The sequence below is a fragment of the Scomber japonicus genome, chromosome 1 (genome assembly GCF_027409825.1).
Source record: "Scomber japonicus isolate fScoJap1 chromosome 1, fScoJap1.pri, whole genome shotgun sequence".
NCBI lineage: Eukaryota > Metazoa > Chordata > Actinopteri > Scombriformes > Scombridae > Scomber > Scomber japonicus.
The window spans coordinates 13,397,065-13,419,972 of record NC_070578.1 but is presented as its reverse complement, the minus strand read 5'-3'; the positions used below and the strand labels follow the sequence as shown (position 1 = coordinate 13,419,972).

The 22,908-nt window shown below is 40.6% G+C and overlaps 2 protein-coding genes across 5 annotated transcripts; one reads left to right on the top strand and one right to left on the bottom strand.

The window, feature by feature from the left end:
- The first annotated feature begins 1,042 nt into the window (after positions 1-1,042).
- dhdh.2 (dihydrodiol dehydrogenase, tandem duplicate 2) lies at positions 1,043-4,828 on the top strand. Its single transcript, XM_053318522.1, has 7 exons — positions 1,043-1,138; positions 1,992-2,103; positions 2,419-2,582; positions 2,806-3,058; positions 3,799-3,923; positions 4,123-4,273; positions 4,481-4,828. The coding sequence occupies exons 1-7, from the start codon at positions 1,049-1,051 to the stop codon at positions 4,588-4,590; spliced, it is 1,005 nt and encodes a 334-aa protein (XP_053174497.1). The 5' UTR covers positions 1,043-1,048; the 3' UTR covers positions 4,591-4,828.
- A 175-nt stretch (positions 4,829-5,003) lies between these two features.
- pkma (pyruvate kinase M1/2a) lies at positions 5,004-22,558 on the bottom strand. Of its 4 annotated transcripts, none has more exons than XM_053316836.1 (11): positions 22,457-22,558; positions 15,858-16,039; positions 15,147-15,238; positions 12,169-12,300; positions 11,863-12,049; positions 11,422-11,692; positions 11,081-11,231; positions 10,740-10,892; positions 8,785-8,951; positions 6,437-6,618; positions 5,004-6,310 (listed from the first exon to the last, which is right to left on the bottom strand). In XM_053316836.1, the coding sequence occupies exons 2-11, from the start codon at positions 16,009-16,011 to the stop codon at positions 6,204-6,206; spliced, it is 1,596 nt and encodes a 531-aa protein (XP_053172811.1). In that variant the 5' UTR covers positions 16,012-16,039; positions 22,457-22,558; the 3' UTR covers positions 5,004-6,203. The 4 variants fall into 4 exon arrangements, with proteins under 4 accessions (XP_053172811.1, XP_053172812.1, XP_053172813.1 ...); XM_053316837.1 differs by lacking the exon at positions 8,785-8,951 and adding an exon at positions 8,209-8,375; XM_053316838.1 differs by lacking the exon at positions 22,457-22,558 and adding an exon at positions 19,671-19,684.
- Between the last annotated feature and the right edge of the window lie 350 nt (positions 22,559-22,908).

The following is a 22,908-nucleotide window of genomic DNA, read 5'->3' as shown; positions in this document are numbered from 1 at the left end:
AAACCATGTTGTCACTGAGAGATGTGCGTGATTGATGAATCCAATAAAGGACTGATTGCAAAAGCCATGTTTCATTTCAAATATCATCTGCTGGAGAGAAGAAGAGACTCAGAGTGACACATTTGAATCAAAGTGTTCTGTCATGTCTGACCCTTACAGCGATGTACAAATAGATTCATGTTCCCCATACAAAAATAGGTTGCACTGTCTGCTGTTCAAGGTTAGGACAAAGAAAGGCCTTTATGAGTCAGCAAAGAGCATGGCTCATTTAACAGTGGTTCTCAACCATTTTTTGGGCTCACAGAACTCCTAAAACCTGGAGGATGTCCCACTGATACAGCCGATGAATGCGAATCAGATCATGATAAAACTCTGCAGATATTTTCTGTTCAAGAACAGACAATATTAGCAATGGATTTTTTCCCCTAGAGTTTGCCCTGAAAGCGTACCACAGCACTAACTCTAAATTTAATTACTTTAACGAAGACATTGCTTCAGGTGGATCACTCAGCTTTAAGTAATATGATGACAAACATCAGCCCTACTACAATGTCCCTGTCAGTCAGTCCTCCTTCCAACATCGAGGGGGCTAGTACTGTATGACTTCTGACCTTTGACCATCCTTGGTGGTCAAAGAAAGAAAGAATCCCTCTGGGGATTAACATGAAGGATGATGGGGAGAGTGAAGGTATCTGCAGTTTTTATTTGTGAAATACAGTATATAGCTTGACATGATGGGATCAGGGGTGAGTACATGACTGTAGCATTAACATTAATATCAACATATGAAAAATGAATTAAATGTAGCTTGTTTACTCCACTTTTACTTGTCCTATGATCATGAACTGGAGGTCACATCCTGTCAACACAAGCAAGTATCTTTAATAATAATAATAATAATAATAATAGTCATCATCATCATCATCATCATCATCATCACCACATCATCATGTTTTTTGTGCAGCGTTACGTCACACAGTCAAAATTGATACTGTGTCTCCACCTTGTGGCGAGATGCTGTAGCAGCAGTTGATGTGAAAGGTCCAATATGGCAACCAGGTGGGGGATCTGCAGCGCCGGGAAGATCAGTAATGACTTTACTGTGGCTCTGAAAACTCTTCCTCCAGAAGACCACCAGGTATGAATATCTGAAAATGTTCAGACACAAATATACCCTGTGATTCAAATGTATGACTTGTCATTAGGGCTGTTAGAGGCTTACTGCTCTGTGTGGTATCTGTATGGTCTGATCTGTTGCTGTCGATTCTCAGTTAAGTCTGTTTAAATCAGTTTCTAATCGTATTATACTAAGTATACATCATGTAGCAGATGCAAAATCCTCAGTTTTAAAATACTGTGAGTCACTGAAACCCGACATCGAGCATGTTCTTTAACCGCTGTAGTCAGCAGTATTTTTCACACTTTGACTTACTTTTACCGTACAATATGCACTACACGCGCACTCCAGAACAGAAGAATTACGGTATATATACAGCTTGCTTTACGTTGTTGTTGTTTTTTAAATTACTGCAGCAATAATTGCTGATATAAAGCATTAAAAATCTTAGTCTTTTTTCTTTTTTTTTTACCAAAGAGAAAAAACGCTATCTATCATGTCTGTTAATTCACAATATGTAGTGATGAAGACTAAAGATAAATGATCTTCTTGTACCCACGCCTACTGATTCTCAGTTTCTAAACTGATTATATTGTGAGATTTTATTTGTATGTAAGAAAAAGTGCCAGTTTCTTTATTTTGCAAATCACTACTGATGTCATATTCACTCAAGTCTGAGAAACAGAGAGTTCTGTTCTTGAATACTATTAAATTATTATTAGGGTTATGTAGAATAATAAGGCAATATTGAGTTGATAAACAATACTCGGGACGTAGGCTGGAATGTAAACTGCAGCAAGTTAGATTGTGACAGGCCTTTCATTAAGGTAGAAGAGGAGCACACTGTAGTGATAAACAACAATTGTATTCATAGGTTGTGGCCGTGGCAGCTCGCCAGCTACAGAATGCACAGGAGTTTGCCAGAAAGCACAGCATCCCCCAAGCATATGGAGGCTATGAGGCACTGGCCAGAGATCCAAACATTGGTGAGTTTGTGTCAGACCTGGGTCAAATTTGAGCGGTGGCTCCTAGAATTTGGTTTATTTTAATTGCTCTGTACTAAAGTTTGCTGTTTCACAACACTCAAATCAAAGGTGAAACTTTCTAACACAGCAAGCCCTAACCGTCTGTTGAATCTTATCTTATCTGATTCACACTTCAATTTGACCTTGAACTGTTTTTTAATACTTGTTGCTTTTTTTGTTTTTTTTCCTTTTTAGATACCTTTATTTTACAAAAACAATAATCTCATTTTCTACAGTATGCACTCTGGTCTATACGTTTTCTGTGTGTGTGTGCAGATGTGGTGTACATTGGCGTTATCCACCCCTACCATATGAGCACTTGTTTGCTCTTCATGAATGCCAAGAAGAATGTGCTGTGTGAGAAGCCGCTGGCCATGAACACTAAGGAGGTGAAAGAGATCCTGGCCTGTGCCAAGAGGAATAACGTTTTTTTCATGGAGGTATGGATTGGAGCAGGCCAAACAGACTGCAGTGTTTTTATGTAATACTCACATTATTCATATATCCTAAAAGAGCAATAAATAGACCACATAAAGTCTGAGTCATATTGGTGGACAAACAGCCCTGTATTCACCTGCAGCAAGGAGAATTGCTCTACGTAGTAAGACTGACCAGCTTGAGTACTAAACTAAATGTAACTGCAATCAAATCCCTTTGCTCCAGGCTGTTTGGACCAGATTCTTCCCTGCCTCAGTAGAGATCAGACGGCTGCTGGCCCAGGGGGAGATAGGTGACCTGAAGATAGTAAGAACAGAGTTTGCTGTGCCATTGTTGCACGTACCGAGAGCAGTGGAGAAGGAGCTGGGTGGAGGAGCACTACTGGATATTGGCGTTTACTGCCTGCAGTTCATAAGCATGGTGTATAACGGAGAGAAGCCGGAGTGCATCCAGGCTGCGGGGGTCTGCCTGGATACAGGTAATGAAAGAGATTGTCTCGCAAATATGCAAAGGAAAGGTGTCACTTTATAGAGTTAATAATCTGTAAACACATGGTGAGATGTTCCACTTGTGCTATAATGTTGTTTAAGTTCATCAGTAGTGGTGAGAATTATTGGTTCATTCTGGTTTTTCATGCTGTGATGTGTTTGCCAAAAAACTCACATTTGCTCACATTAAATCTGAAGTAAAGAAAGTAGCCTGTCGTTATGGCCTAGTCATCCTGCTTACCACTACTTCCTCTTTTGAGACTTAAAGGAAATCCACAGGTCACATGGGTTGAGACTGTGGTTGTAGGCATTCATTTGTAGTTGCTAACTTGCTAATATGACAACAGACTGGACTATGTAAATTGCAGTTTTTGCTCAATCTGTGCTATGTGAAACAGGGGATTTTAACAAAGGGAGTGTCTCTATCTGAAGGGACTACACCTCTTATCTCTGTCACTTCATTTTTATGTGGTAACTGGCACAGAATAAGGTTTGAAAGTCCACATATTATTGCGTTGCACACTTGTATTGTTCTTCAATATAAAACACAGTCAGCATGCTGTTTTATTCAGCAGTGGACAGCAACAATCATTCATATAGCACTGACTATTATTATATTCAGACTGTTCCTGAAACATCATTTTAATGAATAAAGTTGCTTGCTGTATTACAGTCATCATACTCCTGGTGTTATTAAACATGTGTCATGAATATGCATATGTTATTGCAGGAGTGGATGAGACTATGGTTGTCACTCTGAAGTACTCCAAGAACAGGATGGCGGTGTTTACTTGCTGTATAAGTGCAGAGTTGCCCAATGATGCTGTTATATTGGGCACAAAGGGAACCATCAAGGTAGGTCATCACTGGAAGGCTGTATGACCATATAATATTCAAATCATTGCTTGAAATACAGCACCCACTTGCACAGTGTACATTTGCATGTTCAGTATAAAACAAGGAAGCAATAAAGTATTTTCACTGAGTACATGATATGCTGTATAAACAGTAATTACTAATCTGTTGTCATTTTTGTCAATTTTGTTTTTTTTAGATTCCTGCTCATATGTGGTGTCCCACAACATTAGTGGTGAATGGGAAGGAGACTCAATACACATTACCAGAACCCTCCCTGCCTCTTAACTTCATGAACAGTACAGGGATGAGATACGAAGCAGAGGAGGTTCGACAGTGTTTGCTCAAAGGTATTGTTTGACAGTTCCTCATTCATGTAGAAACTAAATGGGTCAAACAACAATCGGTCATCTGTTTTGGCAGTTAGTTGCTATACACACTTTCAACACAAGGTGGCATCAGAAGCACTTTAATCATAAGTAATTTACTGTGTTTGTGTTGATGTGATGGTGCACTGATACACTGCACATGTTCTTGCATGTTTTTGTTCAATGCAGGGTTGAAGGAGAGTGCAGTTATGCCCCATGCTGACTCTCTTCTGCTGGCTGAGGTGGAGGATGAGATTCGTAGGCAGGTCGGGGTCGTGTACAGCCAGGACTGCCAGTAAATATTGAGCATGTACTCTTTCTCTTGTTGAATAGAAAAAGGATATAATGGAGAATAATAATTATTTGCTGGATTTGCATTAATAAACCAACATTGAGGACCATGCTTACATTTTGTGAGAATAAAGAGCCAATTTTCAATTGCCTGCTTATTGTTTTATTTGCCTGACCATGGTTTACTTTAATTTCATATAGATTGAGATGCTTTACATTTTTTAAGCTGTAAAGATACAACTTCACTGAGTATGTTGGATCTATTCTTCAATAAAACACTGCAGAAAGACATTGAAAATGTCAACATTTCCTGTTTTCCATGACTTTTTCACCTACATCTTTAAGTTAATTGAATGCAGAACCACCTATAAAGTTACACATGAATCCATGATTATACACAAACACATTTGCAAAGGCAGACTTAAGTGCTCATCTCTTTTATTGATGGAAATCCAGTCGTTTAGGGCAGCTCAGTATACCAGCTAAACATAATATTACCCTTTACATTTAGTTAGTTCTTACACATTAGCCTTACAATCAAAAGCATGTTAGACGCATGAAGACAGCAACAGTGGGTCACTGATGTAGAAAGAAACAGAGACAAAGACATGCCGAGGGGTTCTACCCATCACCCACTGGAGCTGAGAGGGACAGAGTTTCATCCCTACATCAGGTCCTCTGTGAAAAAACTCTAAAAGTGCTCATTCATAATCAGTCAACTTTAGTGAACCATATATGATTCATAAGTAAATATGATCCAAATGTAAAGGCTTTGACATGTCTAAAAACACAAATACAGTAACTAGCGCAAACACCTCTGAAATGGACATCCAAAACTAACATTTCTCCATAGTTAGACAAAATATAAGTAGTCCTAGATGTCCCAAAACAAAACTTCACCACTCACAATAGTCAAGTATAATATAGAATGTAACATTGTCTGGAGTAGATTAGGAGTGCAACACGTACAGATACACTTAAAATACAGTGAAAGCTGGCATTAAGAGAGGACACTTCAAACAGACAGCACTACAGAAGGACCTGTTTGGGTGGAGCGGTGGAACTGAGGCTGCGCTGTGGAAGGAGCCCTTGATTGAGGATGCCACTATTTTGTTCGTTAATTCGGCAGAGGAGTGTGATAATTTAACTGTTACGTTACTAAAAAGTGCTCCGTTAAGGTCATCCTATTCAACCACCAACCCCACCTAAACAAAAGCCAGTATGCGCGTGCATACGGACTGGGATGCATTCACTCTTAGACTGGTTCACTTTAAAGAATACAAGTGTTTGAGTGAATAAATACAGCAGTTTCTGGTCAGGGTGTATTAATCTGAGGCCCTGAAGACTGGTTTGATTGAGAGAACTGGTTTGAAAGGAATGGAGACAGTGATATTGTACAGAACAACCTTCAACCCAAAGATGGCTCTTGTGTCATGAAGGCTATACTCTATTCATTTTTTTCTTTTTTTTGAAATTATTGCCTAAATTCTAAATAGTTCAGGGGTTGACTCTGAGCCCAGGTCTTGGGTGATAAGGTCTGTGAGCAGGAGTGGAGTGTTGAATGTAGGGCTATGAAAGATAGATGAAGGTGGAAAGGGAAAACAGATGCTGTGTTGGCTGTTCAGGGCACCAGGACCACACGCATGGTGTTGGTGTAACCAGAGCCTGGACGCCAGCCGGTCAGGACGATGACAACATCACCTGTCTTGAAGAAACCCCTGGCTTTGCCTGCAAATTAAACAAATCAAGAAAGCATTGCTTATTTGATGTATGAAGTGAAATATCAAGTATCTGAAAAAATGTTAATGTTTTGCAACACCTTTTAATACCAATATTGGATAATTAAAGTCTTACCCAGATCCATGGCAAAGTTGACACGCATGTCGACATCCTCAGCCCACACATCGTTGGAGGGCTTGGTGTAGAGGACGGGGAAGATGCCGCGGTACAGGTGTGCTTGACGAGCTGTTTGGGCGTTACGGGTCACAGAGAGGATGGGGGCACGGGGCCTGTACCTGGAGATCAGGTGGGCAGACCTGCAAATACACACGAAGACACAGCTGAGGATGAAAGATTACCTCACTTCAAATTTGGAGTATTTTTCTTTAAACTAATGATTAGAGCAGTATGGCCAATTCATTGTGATGATTAGAAAGGGAACTCTGTTTCCTCTTGGTTTGCAGAGTCAGATAGAGGCTCAGTTACCAAGGCAATATGTTCTATATGCTACATAGAGTATAGATTATTTAGATATGCATTCATAAGCAGAACATTGAAATTAACACTGTCATTTAACCTGAATTATTTGTACATGTAAATCAACTCCATGCAATCAGATTTGGCAGAGGTATGCTTGGTTGATCATAGATTAAATCTATTGAGTTATCCTGCCTTAATGGGCGCAATAAAACAGGACAGGGAAGTCAGAGAAGCCAGGTACAGTCAGTGAACACCCAATCAGTCCTGAGAGGTTTAATCAGTCAAAATAAGTGACAACACTTATGTTGTATCATGGGTGTGCAGAGGCTTCAGGTCACCATCAGAGTCTAAATCCAAATGTCCACCCTCAAACACACAAGGTTCAGGGCTGTCCAAATGTGATATCAAGCTTTTGTAAGACTACACTGCTGCAAGAACTCTATGTCTACTAGGGATGGGCTTTTGAATACATTTCCTTGATTGATCAGGAAAATTAACGATCAATATCAATAAATCTTTTTTTTTTTAATCTTAAAAATGCCATGAATATACAAAATACAGTGCGTTTAGACAGTTAAAGTTCAACTGTTTAGATGGGAACCTGGCCAAGGAGCAGGTTTACAATGAACAATGAATGATTTTTAATTTGAAAGGTCCCACACCAAACTTCGCCTTGACCTCTTCATGTTTACGTTTGATATCTACGGCAGCTGGTAGGTAGCTGGGTCGTTTTCTCTGTCACATATCGCCCCCTGTTGGTAAGGCATCTCATTGCTGCCACATAGTGAAATTCATTACAGTAATGATTTGATATATTTGTGACTATGTGGCACTCCATATTTTTAGATCTTGCATGCAATGGGAGCTTTTTACTTGACTGGTCAGAGAGAGACCACAGCCCTGAGTAACATACTTTTACTAAATGCTGTCCCATTCTTCATGAAGCATTTTGACCCCTTCTGAACCACTGGTAATGAATATGAAGGTGAAAAAAAAGTTGTGGTGGACATTGGGACCAAGCTAACTGAAGCCTTGCTTTCACTAGCCCCTTTCAGACAGCCTGTTGAAGGTGGGAATGTTGCACTGTTATTCTGTATAAAAAGGTACAAACAAGGGGCATTGTTGTTACTGCCATTAAGCTGGCAGTGCACAGGGTCACATTGTAAATGGGAAAGCTGGCATGGTGCAACTACACATACCAGATAACAATGATGGGTTGTTTTACAGCAATATGGATAGCAGGGGGAACTCTTAAAATCAGTTGCTATCTGCACCCACCCTATGTAACACACAAACACACACGCACACGCACACACACGGAATTTAAGGAGAGGGGACATTAACAGCATATTAGGGTGATGGATGTGGCTGGCGAACTCTTACCTTTGGGACCAGGATTGTGTCACTTTTGTCCGTCTCTTTCTTACCTTCCAGTCTTGGTGAGAACAATTATGGCGCTGGCGCAGCTTTTGAAGGAGGACTCAACGGCTCCGACAGCCACAGCCTCTGAGGGGTCTCTGGTCAGTTGGGTGTGCCTCCTCAGCTCCTCGAACAGCTTTCTGTGGAAGGTGGCTGCCTCGGCCTCCCGTGCTATCTGAGCACGACCATGAGGGAAGGGTGGGGGAGTTACTCTCAATCACACACAACCACTACTACTGCACACCCAGTCATTCACACCACTTGGAGTGCCTGGAAAACACTTGGTTAGATTCCTGGTTTAAGTCATTTGTTGGGATAATGATTGTTACTTTGAGCACTGTGCAAATTATGAGAGGCCAGTTTGGGTCATTGTAATTATTTGTACCTTTTAACACTAATGTTATACTTTTTAAAGTTTGTTCACAGGTTCAAAAAAATCTACCAGTAGTCTACTTTGGGTATTTTCCAGGCTCTCCAAGTTACCTCCTCTGTCAGTCCCTGTCTTGCCCTACTCTCCCTCTCTGTAACACTATGAGCACCAACAGTGCCCTCCTTGACCTGCAGGGATCAGATATCCTGCCTACCTTCCAGAGCCAGTGAGAACAATCAGCGCGGAGGCTAAGCTCTTAAAGGAGGCCTCAACAGCGCCAATTGCAATGGCCTCAGCGGGGTCTTTGCAGTGCGGCGTGGAACGACGCAGGTCCTCAAACACCTGCCGATGGAACATGGCTGCCTCGGCTTCACGAGCAATCTGGCACAGGTGAGGGCAAGATGCATCAAGACACACCAGGCACCACACCAGGCACAGTCAGGTGTAAAATGAGGGAAAATGACCAGAAATGAGGAACAGGGAAAGGAAGAGAGGAAACAAAAAGGGACAATGTTAGAGACGCAAGGAGGATTAAAGTTCATAGTGAATAGAAGGGACAGAAGTAAAGTACAAGAGAGATAGTGAATAGAAAAGTTTAGGTGTGCAGTTAGTGGGGGGGACATGAAAACATCAAAGTTAAAACATATCAACCACTTACATGATGTATTACATGTAAAATAGTACAACAGATCTCTACAACTACTCTACATCTACTGCTGAAATTGACTTTAAAATGAAGTGTTCAACCTCAACAACTATTATAAACTGGGAGCTGAAAAGAGGAGTTAGGAGTTAAAAATGCAAAACTGCACACAAAGATGAAAAGAAACAAATACAGGAAGAATGAACGAGATCATTATTAGAAAGACTTAAGTAAATGAGAAAAAGAAATAGTCAAATGGAAGAAGTTAAGAAGCGGCGTTAATCTGTGTAAATGTGTCCACTGGTATACAAGTTTTCTGCTGTGTTTACTTCAGACTGTAAAGCAACCCATGCAACTTAAGGTTAACTAGCTCAAAGGCAGGAACTGCAGGAATGCTGAGTCACTCATGCATCTGCATAGCAGTGCAAAAACTGAGTGGGGCCAAGAACAGTGGTTAGCCAAGAGGGGCCTGAACAATGAAAGACAGGCATGACAACGTCGGCAGCATTATCCATCCATGCAATTTATACTAATTGGGATTATGACTAAAATATTCATTAAATACGAATTATTAACAACCTTAGTGCTGAGACTTCAAAAAGGTGGTTTACTTGTGTCTGTCCCTGACTGGAACACCCCTCCCATAAGTGTGGGCATTAAGGATGCAAATTTTAGGCAACTTCCTTAATCCCCTATCAGCCACGTTAATGATCAATAATTGATTAATCATTAATAGCTTACAAAATCCAAAAGTGTACAATATCAGCCCAAGGTTTAGACACATTTTATCATTCAAGAGAATGTGAAGATGTATTTAAACTTTTGATTGGTACTGTACATTGGTACATTTAGGGTTGTGTGTGCTCTTTAGTTAGTTTGGAGCTACTACGGCAAGAATCAGTGAAGAGCAGCCATGGTGAATTGATAAATGAAAAAGTGCAGGTGACAGGCATTTACTCCAGCGTGGGTGGACTCAAACATATATGACATTAAGGTAATCATCACCTTTTACTGTGTCATCATTACTACTGTATAAACAGAGAGGTGTGATTGATCAAATGATTAACTTATTGATGTGGTGATTTATTTATAATGTTTTTATCGATTGTTCATTGACATACTTAATATTCAGTGTGCAAACTCAAAATGATGGATAATTTGAAAAGAAAATTGAAAAAAAAAAAAGATCAGAGTTTTCAGTTGGCATTACACTATGCTGACACTTTAGCAGCTAATGTTTGGCCAAGTGAAGAAAGACTCTGCCTCAATGGGCAGTTGACTGAGAAGTGATAGATGTGTTCAGAAAAATCAGAAAACATAAAAGCTTAATCTCCCAGTAGCTTCCAATTTTTTTGTTTTTCAGTTTTATAAAGTTATAAATCACAAATCATGCAAGATCTTCTCATGAACATAATTCATTTATCTCAATCAATAAGTCTTATTTTTCAATTATAGCAATTTGTTCTTTGCTTATAGATAAATTAATTCATGTTTATTATGTTTATATTTAATATGCATTATCTCACCATGTGCTGTGTGCGTACTGCCTCCAGAGGGTAGTCTCCCTTGGCAGTCTCTCCGCTCAGCATGATGCAGTCAGCTCCGTCCAGCACGGCATTGGCTACATCACTTCCCTCAGCACGGGTGGGCCTCGGCTTCTTGATCATGCTCTCCAACATCTGAATAAAGATCACAGGATAACATCAACACATCAACACATTTCAACAGAAGATGTTTCAGGGCAAGTTAATTGCACTGCTTCACATTCACAGCATATATTTACACATAAAATCATCTGCCAGTCTTAGTAAGCTCCTGGCAGAAATATAGCCTAAGAAGTAAAGTGCAACCTTTGCTGTTATCTGACCTGAGTGGCACATGTGATTGGCTTGCCAGCTCTGTTGCAGCGACCAATCATCATTTTCTGGGCTAGGAAGACCTTCTCTGTGGGGATCTCAATACCCAGGTCACCACGGGCAACCATGATACCGTCGCTGGCCTCCATGATCTCATCGAATCTGGAAAACAGACAGAAAAGAGCAACCAATTAAAATCATAAAGCAACTAGCAGTTAGCTTAGGAGATTTTTTTTGTTAGGATTTGTTCTTGGGCATTTTCCCCCTTTATCATACAGCTCACAGCAATGAAACAGACCTGACCCCACACAGTGAGATGAGAAAAGAACACGTGATTCACACACACACACACCTGCGTACACCCTCGTGGTTCTCGAGCTTGCTGATGATCTTGATGTTTTTGCCTTTCTCTCCCAGCACTGCTCTGACAGCGTGTACGTCTGCTGCTTTACGGATGAAGGAGGCAAAGACCATGTCGACTCCCTGCTCCACGCCAAACGTCAGATCCTGGACGTCCTTGTCCGAAACAGCGGGCAGGTCCACTGCAGCACCGGGGAGGTTCACTCCTTTCTTACTGCCCAGGGTGCCACCGTTCTCAATCTCGCACATGAGGAAATCAGAGCCTGGAGACAAAGAAAATATTGAAGAGTTTTTCTTTGGGTGTAATTGCATAACAGTTTTGCAGACTTCCTGATCAAGAACATCTGACACACTAAACAAAGTTTGAATGAAAATAATACACACTACTAAATCATCATCTAACCAAGCATGTTTAAGCCTCTCTTCCACTCACCAATCTCCTTGACCTGCAGGGAAATGAGGCCATCGTCAATGTAGATCTTGCTGCCAATTTCCACTACTTTGGGGATGTTCTTGTAGTCGAGCCAGAGGATCTCCTCACTGCAGTTCTCCATGTAACTGTCATCCAAGGTAATCTTGATCATGTTGCCCTTCTTCAGCTCCACCTCAGCTGTGCCGCTCTGTCAAATATTTAGTTTTACTTTGTGTTAGAGTAATATTTGTGTTCCAACATCAATAAGAAATAATATAAAAAATACTGTTAGGGTGCAAGTGTAGGTGCAGGTGGTGTTGAACTCACTCCCTGGATGAGGCCAGTCCTGATCTCTGGGCCCTTGGTGTCCAGAGCAATACCGATAGGCCTGTACTGGATGCTGCCAGGCTCGAAGCTCTCACATGCCTCGCGGATATTTTTGATGGTCTCTCCATGATACTACAATTCAAATTTGGCAATGTCACAGGATGTTAGTTTTAAACAGCAGATATGAAATATGGGCGAGGGCAATAAAAAGATAAGGTGCATCTGACAACTCATGCAGTCATAAATATGACTCATACTGCCAGCACCACTGTGGGGTATAAGATTTCTTTCTACCGCCCTACCAGACATTTTACTTGTTAGAGAAATCTCTGATCAAGCAGTAACTCACGAGTAACTGTGAGCCTTTATGTTTAAAATACAGTAATTAAGTTTCATTAAATCAGGTGCAAGTCCTAAGACATTACATTTTAAAAGGATACAGATATCTATACAACTATTGGGAGTAATAAACTGGATCAAACAATCACAAGTTCATTTCCTTGAACACAGGCCATTCCTGAATCGTATGATACATCAAATCCTCCCACACTCCTCCCACAAAGATCAAAGGGGTTTTGCCTCCAGTGATGATTATGAGTTTGTCAGCTGATGAAGCGCAGTGTTTCGCAGAAGGAAAACCCTCGGTAAAGTTGGAACAATAGACACAAAAAAAACTGAACAATCGGAATCCTAGCAAGAGAGAACAAAATAGACCTCTCTAAAATCATTCATTCATGTGGCCTGATATTGTTTACACCACCAACAGGGTGCAACATCCTACAATTATGTTTAAAAGGAGAACAGAAATAAAGTGGGAAGGTGTACTTTTGCACTGGAAACTTTGCTGTCATGTAATTTAGCCAACTTTGAAACAAATTATTACACTGAAATAACGTTTGGAGAATTAACCGTCCAACGCACCTTGAAAAAGTAGTCCAACTATAAAATGTTTTGGAGAAATGCTAGAGGAGATTTGCATTTAGTACTCATGTTACTAATGTAGTCATATTTACACAGGCTAATAAACATGTAGCGTAGTCTTCTTGGTTCTGAAGGCAGCTGTCTGCTGCACGTGGCTTATGCTGCCCACCTGAGGCAGGCTTTTAGGTAATAACTTAAGTGGCAGGTAATCACATTGGCTGCCTTTTGTAAAGGCAACATGTTGATCTTACACAACTCTCACTGCACTATGACAAAAAAAACCTGGATAGAGTCACCATCTGTAGAAAGGAGCACCTAATTTGAGATTTTTCTGCTAAGTGCCAAACTACACAAAACTACAGTTATGAGTCTCACCTAGTCCAGCACTGAGCTTATGGGGTTTGAAATGGAAACTTTTAAAAGGATAGCTTCAAAAGTTGCAATGTCATCATGTGAAGCAAGAAATCAATGGAGATGACATCTTGGTTGGTGGCAATTTCTAGTAGGTTTCTGCATTTCAGCAGAAATGGAACGCAAAGTAGACTGTGTTATGTTTTATGACCAATGCTGCAGGAATTTAGAGCAGGTGACTGAGTGTATGGGTATAGTCTAGGGTCTATACATTTAAATTGCCCTATATAGAAAGTGGAAGTATGATTGAATTGCCAGTAACATGGATTTAGTTCTCACTTCCTTAAAAGATTATTCCCACTGGATTATGAAATGTAATTTACTGAACTTGCAAAATAATAAACGTTCCACTTCCCACTTTCGTTAAAAGTGGACTGACCTTGACACTGGTTTGTGTACACACACACTTACAGAATCTAGGCGTGCTGCCTGCTGAGTAGATAAAGAAAGGGCAGGAAGATACACCTGACGTATTTATAGTACACCAAGCCAACAGAGCTCAGATGTCTTTTGCTGTTCCCTGAAACTCAGCCTAGACCAACCTTCAATCCTCCTGAAACTAAACCTATGTAAACCACAGATACTTTACACTAAGTAGGAGAAGAGAATCCATTCCAAACAGCATTTATTATTTCTATATCCTATCAAGCATGCCATTCATGCCTCATGCCACGGAGTGCAGTGAAATCACATTTAATGGCAATAAAACAAATAAATCTATGATTATTCTGCAGAATTTGAGTCGACAAGGTCATCTTGTACAAAAATGTCAAATGGCATCTGATAAAGTGACACACTGTAGAAAAGTTTAAATGAATTTTGTTGATATATCTGATGACCCTCTAGACATGAATCTCTAACTTCTCCCTGCTGGAGCCTTAAGAGAAGAGAAAGGCCATCAGTTAGCTTCAATTCCCTTTCACTTTCCCCTGGCTTTCACCTGTTTGTTTGTTGGTTATATTTGTTAAGTATTTGTTACACCATATTGTTTAGATTTTTTTTTTGAAGATATAATAACAGGTATAGTTAATAGGGAAGCTTTATTTTTGAAGCCTGGAGAATTTTGAATATCTTCATATTTAAGTTTGGATCACATGTAGTACATAAATAATACCCAATAGTGTGCGTTTAGGTAAGACCAACAAAAAATATAAAATGTTTTTGGTATGTCCTCAAATCCTGAAAAGCAGATACAAACAGTCACTCTACAGCGTGGGACACCACTCTTAAGACTTTATCAGGCTGCATCACATTGACTTGAACTTGGTTAGCTGTCCCACACTCTAATCTTAAGTAAGTTAGCACTACTGTTGTTCCCCATTCCAGCTGGCTGGCTTAGTGTTGCTTCATTGCAAGCTGATAGCAGTTCATCATGAATTTCGTGCTTTTTAAATGTGAGCATTGTTGACCATCTTTCACCATAGTTACTTTATGTATAGAGTCTACAAACTGTTTAAAGCTTGAAAAAGCAAGATAGGAAAAAGTTTGCGAGAAAGATCAACAAACCACCCAATACCATCCTGTGATAAAGCACAGAACCATGTTTAATGTAAATTATCAGCACAGTTTAAACGTGATTTTTAACAGTTTGACTAGTTGTACCTGCCGAGTTCATTTACGCAATAGCAAAGGTTGTGAAAACCCACCTCGTGTGAGCCATGGGAGAAGTTCATGCGAGCAATGTTCATTCCAGACTTGATCATCTCCTTCAGCGTTTCCACAGAACGAGAGGCGGGCCCTGTAAAATAAAAATATGTTATTCATTTGTTCCTGCACAGTTAATTGTGTATTATTTGAAATAAAAATGATGGCTCCCAAAATGAATAAAGCTGTGTCAGGTGCAATATTTTTAATTTTCTGTGTGTGTCTTTAGATGTCAGCGTCAGAGTAGCCTGCCTTGCTCCCAAAGATGGATGCATAATTGTAGGCTAATGAATGAATGTGATCTAAAAATGGAACAAATCATTTTAGCCATGTAACCCTACAAAATATCTATAGCAACCACATTTCACAGCATATCATCTGACAAGTTAGATTTGATCAATTGTAATACACTAATTTTAACACTAGTTTTTAATAAATCTTCCTTTGAATGCATAAAATGCTTCAGGTATCTTTTGTGTGTATTGTCCTGCCACAACCAACACTGTACATCATGAAAGGCAATCTGGTTAGGTTTGACTATCATTTCATTTAGTTAATTATTAATCATTTATTAATCAGCATTTCTGCCAATGTGCCAATGTTGGCTACTTTTCAACTACGGTCTTTTGATGAAATGTTGTGAAAGCAGTGAGCTCAAGTATGTGTTTTTGTCTCTCTGTCTCCAAGTGGGCAGAATAACAGTGTTGACCAACCAATAGTGCAGATGATGCCAGTGTTGCGGGCGGTGGTGGGTTCAGAGTCGATGTCCAGCAGGCACATGTGTTCCAGGAAAGTGTCAGCCATGGCAGCGTTGAGCTGCTGTGTCTGAATGAAGGCAGAGCCCATATCTGACTTTGGCTGAGGCATGGCGTTTACTGGTGCAACTGGAGTGGTTCTGCAGGAAAAAGTCAGAAGTAACCATAAGTCAAAACTTAAGAGCATTTGTCTGGTAGCTACAGATAATTCTGCAGGGTGAATGTAGTGATATAAAGCTCATAGGGCTAACAGAGCTAGGTCACACTGGACAGCAATTAATGGCACTGAAGTATTCACATTGTTCAAGTGTCCTTCGCCAAAGCACCATACTGTACATAATCCTGCTCTGTAGCTGACCTTGCAGTAGTGAAGTCAAGGATAAGGAGAATCTCTCTGCAGGAATTAATCAATTAATGAAGCTTATTGCTGGTGGTGTAGTAAAACAAGGCATAATGGCCAGCGTATCTATTTGTTACTACCCTCAGCCACCAAGGCTAAAAGTTTGTGAAATGTCATACCTGCAATTCTATGTAAATAACTTTTACACAAGACTATTTTCTTGTGACTTTCAGGTAGGTTTAAACAAACAGTTCATACAGTGAACACATTTAGCCAATGATAACTTAGGGGGAAAAAAAACCCTCTCATGCTGCCTTGGATAGCTGCCAGCTGCTTGCAGTGAGATAACTGAATGTTAACCTGACATACGAAGAATCATGCTTCGGCTAAATACCATTGCACATCACTGCCTCCATACCATTTACTGAGAGTAGAATAGTAAGGCTTACTGGGCCTGCTGTCGTATATCGTACATTCTGTTCTCCCACACCCACTTCCCCATGAGTAACATAGCAACAGCCCATCACGAAGCTCATCTGCAGGAATTGCCGAACTTTCATAATAACACTTTCATCACTTCTCTCTAGGCAGCAACAGACAAACATATTGTAAAAAATTGCTTTGCAAGTACTGTAGCACAAAACAGATATATCAAATCCTGTGCACTGGTTAATCATTCAGTACAGGGTGCACAGATGCATGCCTTGCCTGAGTCTTTTAATCTTTTGGTCTATGCGTGACAGAATAATCAGAGGCTGTATAAACTGTATAAACTCCTTATAACCTGACACGACACGTTTCAACAAACCGCCCACGCTGTACTGCAGGTGTATGTAATGACGAGGAATGCTGCTTCTACTATGAGTCTGGTTGCTGTGGTTACATAACTAGCCCACGTCACACACCACAGCAGACTGAGGCAGATGTGTTTAATTCAACAACCAATCTGGTGATGTGACAGAACCTACGAATGTATGTGATTCACTGGCATGCTGGGTCTGAGCCTCATGCCACGTGTCTTCCAAACTCTATTAATAAATAATGGATAAATAAAAAGTTAAACACAGCTAGATTTAATGACAAAAGTGTCGAATGAAACTGAAATGTTTTTAAAATAGAGACAATGTGAATGAATGTTGTTTTGTCTGACCAACAGTCCAAAACTTAATTATTTATTAACCATAGAAGAGTATGAAAACAGAAAATATTGATGTTTAGGAAGCTGGAAGCTTTAAAAAAAAAACAGCTCAAATGATTATTTCTATTACCAAACCTTTTAATATTTAATTTCCTTTCAACTAATCCTTGAAACTTCAAAGGAAACTAATGAACATTTACAGCACATTTACTAATGGTGTCTCACAGCTGACACCAACTTATCTGCAAAGTAAGTTTTGGCAGCATGTGAACAACAGTTTCAACAAGCACTGCCAAATATGTAGCTCACTTATCTTTGCCAGTCTGGCCTCAGTCCAACCACCCAGTGGAGGGATTAGGTTCCTCAGTCTAAATTATAAATTGTTGTGCACATCACCAAAGAACACTCTCACTGTCTGGCGCCTTCTTTGGTAGAAAAACAGGTTTACAAATGAATATCTCTTGAAGTTGACATTCCCTCTTTATTCTCTGATCCATCCTGAAGGAAGATCTGTCCTTAATTAACTGACTATGATCAGATGGTCCCACTGAAACTGAGGGGCAAAATGTGCATCTAGATCCAGACTAGGACATCGACAGAATGAATGTGAATATTTAGCCCACATTACTCTAGTATAGTATATAAGAAAACTGAGCCAGAATAAACAAACCTGACAGAGAAAAGGCATCATATACTACAATGTGAAAGTACCCAGAATGGTTCTGGTTTAGTATTATAATGTGGCTCTGCAGTCCTAGGTTGATAGAGAGTCACAAGACAGATGAGAATCCCTGACACTATAACCATCCCACTTCTCCTGCCTAAACCTAACCAAGTGGCTGTGTTATGTAGTGACATTGAATGGCTGCAACTGTGGGTGGTCTCACATCATCTGAGAGCACATTCAGAGTCGGTCTCGCAGAGGAAAAATCTATTGCATTCAACAGCAAAACTTGTGGAAAGACATCCTTTTACTCATCACATCCTCATTACAAATGCATCATTGTGGGGCATTCCAGGCAGCACCAAAACCAATAGGCTCAGTCAATAGGAGCCTCTGACTCATTACGTAACACTTGAGTCAACTGGGCAGCCCAGTGCCAGACTAGCTCTGTACGTGAGCACGATCACATCCCACTACTGCAACTCACACAAGCATGAAGAGGCTGAGTGGGCTGAACCACAGGGAGAAACTGCAGAGGGGACGAGGGAGAAAACAGTCTGAAATACTGATGGGGGTAGTTCAAGAAGTGGACTATTCCAACATTTAAAATGATGCATTCATTGATTATTTTATACATTGAAATATGGTTAAAGCTCCCATGTGGACATATGATGTTATCCTTCAGCTGGATATTTTCATCATCATCATCATCATCATCTGGAGCTATCTAGCTTGCGAAGGTCATTTGCTTTAATATTTGCATAGACTAAACACTTCAGTTGGAAATAAAGAAGATTGCAATAAATTTAATAAAATGTATTGCAATCTTCTTCTTTATTTCTTATTTATATAAGACAACTATATAATAACTAGCTGAATTGATTAGACATGCTTTTGACAGCCAGTCGATTATGTATCTTTCTCTACTGGTATGACGAATAAAGATGTGTAGATTCACAGTTATAAAGATATTACAACACTGACAGTTGCGATTGCAAAACATCTATCTTCGTCTTCCTGGGAAAAGAGAAGGGCGTTCAGACAGCCTGAATATTAAAAGGTGTTGTGCCTCTCCACCAATATGTGGATTAACAATCAAACTGCATGACCATACAAATAGCGACTAGAATTTACTTAGTGAAGATATATCTGATTCCGCTTGTCATCACCTAGTTATTACGGAAAAACATTGAGAGGAGTGGTTCCCTAGCAGCCATGGGTGGCACATCTGACCCCAGGACAGTCAGTGAGCAGCTGCCATAGGCCAACAGCAGCCACAGTAACCCTGACACAGATCCAGGGCTAACTTTAGAGCTGCCTGCTAATAATCCCTTCCAATCCCTTTCCAACACATTCATCTGTATGACATACTCTCTGTTTAATATACTCTTAGTCACTATTCATTCCTGTCTCTTTAAACAAGTCCCTTATCACTTATTTATAAAACATACTTGTGTAATGATTGTAAGCAGCCACAGCAGCATTGCAGTGAGGGTGACATGACATTTAGTATCATCTACTATGGATGTGATGTAACACTGGGCTAATCCACACTGGCTCACAGAGACAGTAGATGGCCTCACTCACTCACACTCAACCAAGGCACCGTTTGCACGTTGCACTACATACCCCCAGTAGATCTTCCTGCTCCTCCTGGGTACCGACAGGCACGTCACTGCCACTGACCTCCAAAAGAACCCCAGTGCGTTGGAGCCTCCAATGCTAGTACGCAATCTACTCCCTGCAACAGCAGTCCAAGCAGAACTGACTGCTGCAGGACGCGTGCATACGTACAACACTTTCAGGAGCTCAAGAGTAAATCCCTTCAATGAGGATGAAGGGCACAGAGAGCGCCTGTGGTGACCAGGCAATCTCCATGACCTGAAACAATGGACGGACATGAGGCTTCTACCAAGATACAGCAGAGCAGAGTCCCGCCGATGTTACTGCAAGCCCCGGTCATACAACACCCCAGGCCTAAAAACAGTCTTGGCTAATAATAAACACACAGCGTCCAAATTCTGTTTGTAGAAATCTAGTGCCATACAATGCTATTTACACTACGCATGCCTGTAAACTCCAATACACACATTAGGTGGGGTACAGGGTGGGTTTAGGATAATTAAGGGTATAGAACGCTGCGCATATTCAGCGCATTTCAAATACACGTGATAAACCATTTGGCAAAGCTTTTAGTACAACCATCTCACACCAAGCTAAGTGCATACAGTTGTGCCAGTGCAAATCAGGCTAGTCTGCAGTGGCAAAGTGTCACCCATAATTGATGGTGTCCCAGACCATGACATGGCACAGCATTAGTCAGCAAGAATGCAGGTCCAGTTTGGTGGGAGGGACTGCATGAGAGCCCTGCCAGCTATGAAATGCCTTGTCTTCAGCACTCACTGCCAACACTGCTGTTGCTGATCTACCTTACCATCAAAACAGGTCAAAGACACTCCCACCAAAAAACAGAGAAGGGCAGCTCTGCTATCCATTTACAGCTGTTACTGCTGGACTTCAGTTTCTTGGCTCACAGAAGAAATAATCCTCATAAATGGCTTCTAGACTGTCAAAGTACTTAATTGAGTAGACAAACATCAACAGTCACAGTTCAAATTACAGCAGTGAGTGATGCTGTTTGTTTCACCACAGTCAGAGTTTATAGATTCAGTATACAGACTCATGAGTATAATGGGTAATATCAAAGATTTATGTGCCTCAGTTTTAACATATATTAAAAACAGAGTGGAGAACACATACACCAAAGGGTGCTCATTCAAAGTAGTCTAACCTCAACCTGCAGGCTAGCTCTAAGTAATTGGAGGACACTGAGTACATCCACGTTTGAGCTCAACATTTACAAAACTCCAAGTCACTTGACAGTGTGACCCCACTGGTCCTCTGGGATTAAGACTCCATTTTGTCAACTGGGCCTTCAGCTAGGAAGGGCGCAGCAATGACAGTGACACCAAAATTGTGTTGTACGCAAAACAGTTATTTCTCACTGAAAACATAACAAAGCATTCTGTATGCAGGCTATGCTCCAGGCTGCTAACTGTAATAATATTATCTATGCATGCTGCAATATAAGTATGTGATAAAGGACACGACATTACAATAAAAATGAACCTTTAAAAACAGCCTTGTCATGGTAATTCCATCCCCTTTAAAAAGGGGTTTTGGGAACAGGCTGCCCATGAGCTTTCATACAGAGAGCTCAAAAGCCACATACAATCTAGACCTGTGGTTCTCTCACGTTACCATGTTAAGGAATCCTAAACTGACACAAAATAGACCACCCATTTAATAAGATTTTATCCCAGGGTACCTCATCTTTTAAGAGTTCATCATACACCCCACTATAGATGGAATTACAGTGAGAATACATTATTCCCCTTTTTGCTGGGGACCCCTGGGCGTCCCTGAACCTTACTGTGAGAATCACTGAAGTAGACAGGCAGGGTGACTCCTGTCCTGCTGCGCATGTATCCAGCGTCACCTAGGCCTGTGTTTTTTCTGTGGCAACACTGCAGCAATCCGATGCAGAGAAGCTGCTAAGACTTATACATGTCTATATTTCAAACTAGCTTTATCATGCGTGTTTTATTTCTTCACTGACCAAGTTCCGGTTAATGTAAAGAGTATATGCAGGACATTTAGAAGATGGATGAATTAGTGCATAAATGTAGATCATTCATCTACTGACATGTTCAAGTATACGACGATAACACTATATTATTTATAATGTAAAGAGGCATTTAAGCTCCGGGTGGATGTATGCCTGTAAAGTAAATTATAACATAGTCTATAGGCTGCAGACGATGCGCCAAAGGTCACGTTCTCATCACTGCGTCACATTTTCCTCAACTGGGTACATCTCGAAGTTGACCAATGAGAGGCCGAGAAGACGGAGCAGCCACACCCACCGAAGGAGGCAACAGGAAGCGAATATCTTCCGTTCATCACACTAAATTTAATCATTTTTCAGGCAGTATATGTGTTATAGAATAAAACCAGGCAACAACACGTTAAAAGTTGACAATAGAAATAACTGTTCGCGTACAGGTTCTCACTGTTAATCCATCCACTGACTTTATTTTCAAACGACCACGTTGTTGAAATCTTACAGATACCAGAAACGCCGCACCTTAAAGATTGGCTTAAAAGTTACAATCCACACGTCTAGGTGTGTTAGCGTTTTAAACCATGATTATGATATAAATCTTAAGTAGTAATGAGCTTCCTGTGAACTCATACATTACCCGAACTTACCAGCTCGCAAGATGATCTACTATAAACGAAAGTAAGGTGTTAAAAAGCAGCTAAGGTGACAGCATAATTGTCTCAGATGCTCAAGTATTACTTTTTGTTAACTGCTGGCGACCACGCTGTAGCCCTGCTCCCTGAATACTCACCTTAACTCGTTGGACAACTGCTCGGACTGATGAAGCTGCCGCTACACTGACAGAAGCTCAAGGTGATCTCCGCCTAGTCCCTCACTCTACGGAACTACTTTGTAAGGATGCTGAGACATATCCATCCGAGAGTATACAGACATATGGAAATTAATACATCCTGTTCATGAATTTTATATTAACTGAACTCGTCTTAGACTACTGAGTAGTGTATTTTATTTCTGAATTACTCTCGTGAAAAGTGAGGAAATGGTGGAAAACGAAGCACAACGCGGAAGGATATGCACATAGATACTTGCGATGGGAGTGATAGGTAAGGTTAGCCAGCCAATCAGGGCCCGCGTAATGCATCAGTAGAGAATTGAGTCATGACATGTGACTAAGGATGGCATGCTGTAAATTTCCTGAAAAACGCAGTGGTTAGGTGAACGTGCAATATGACACTTAGCCTC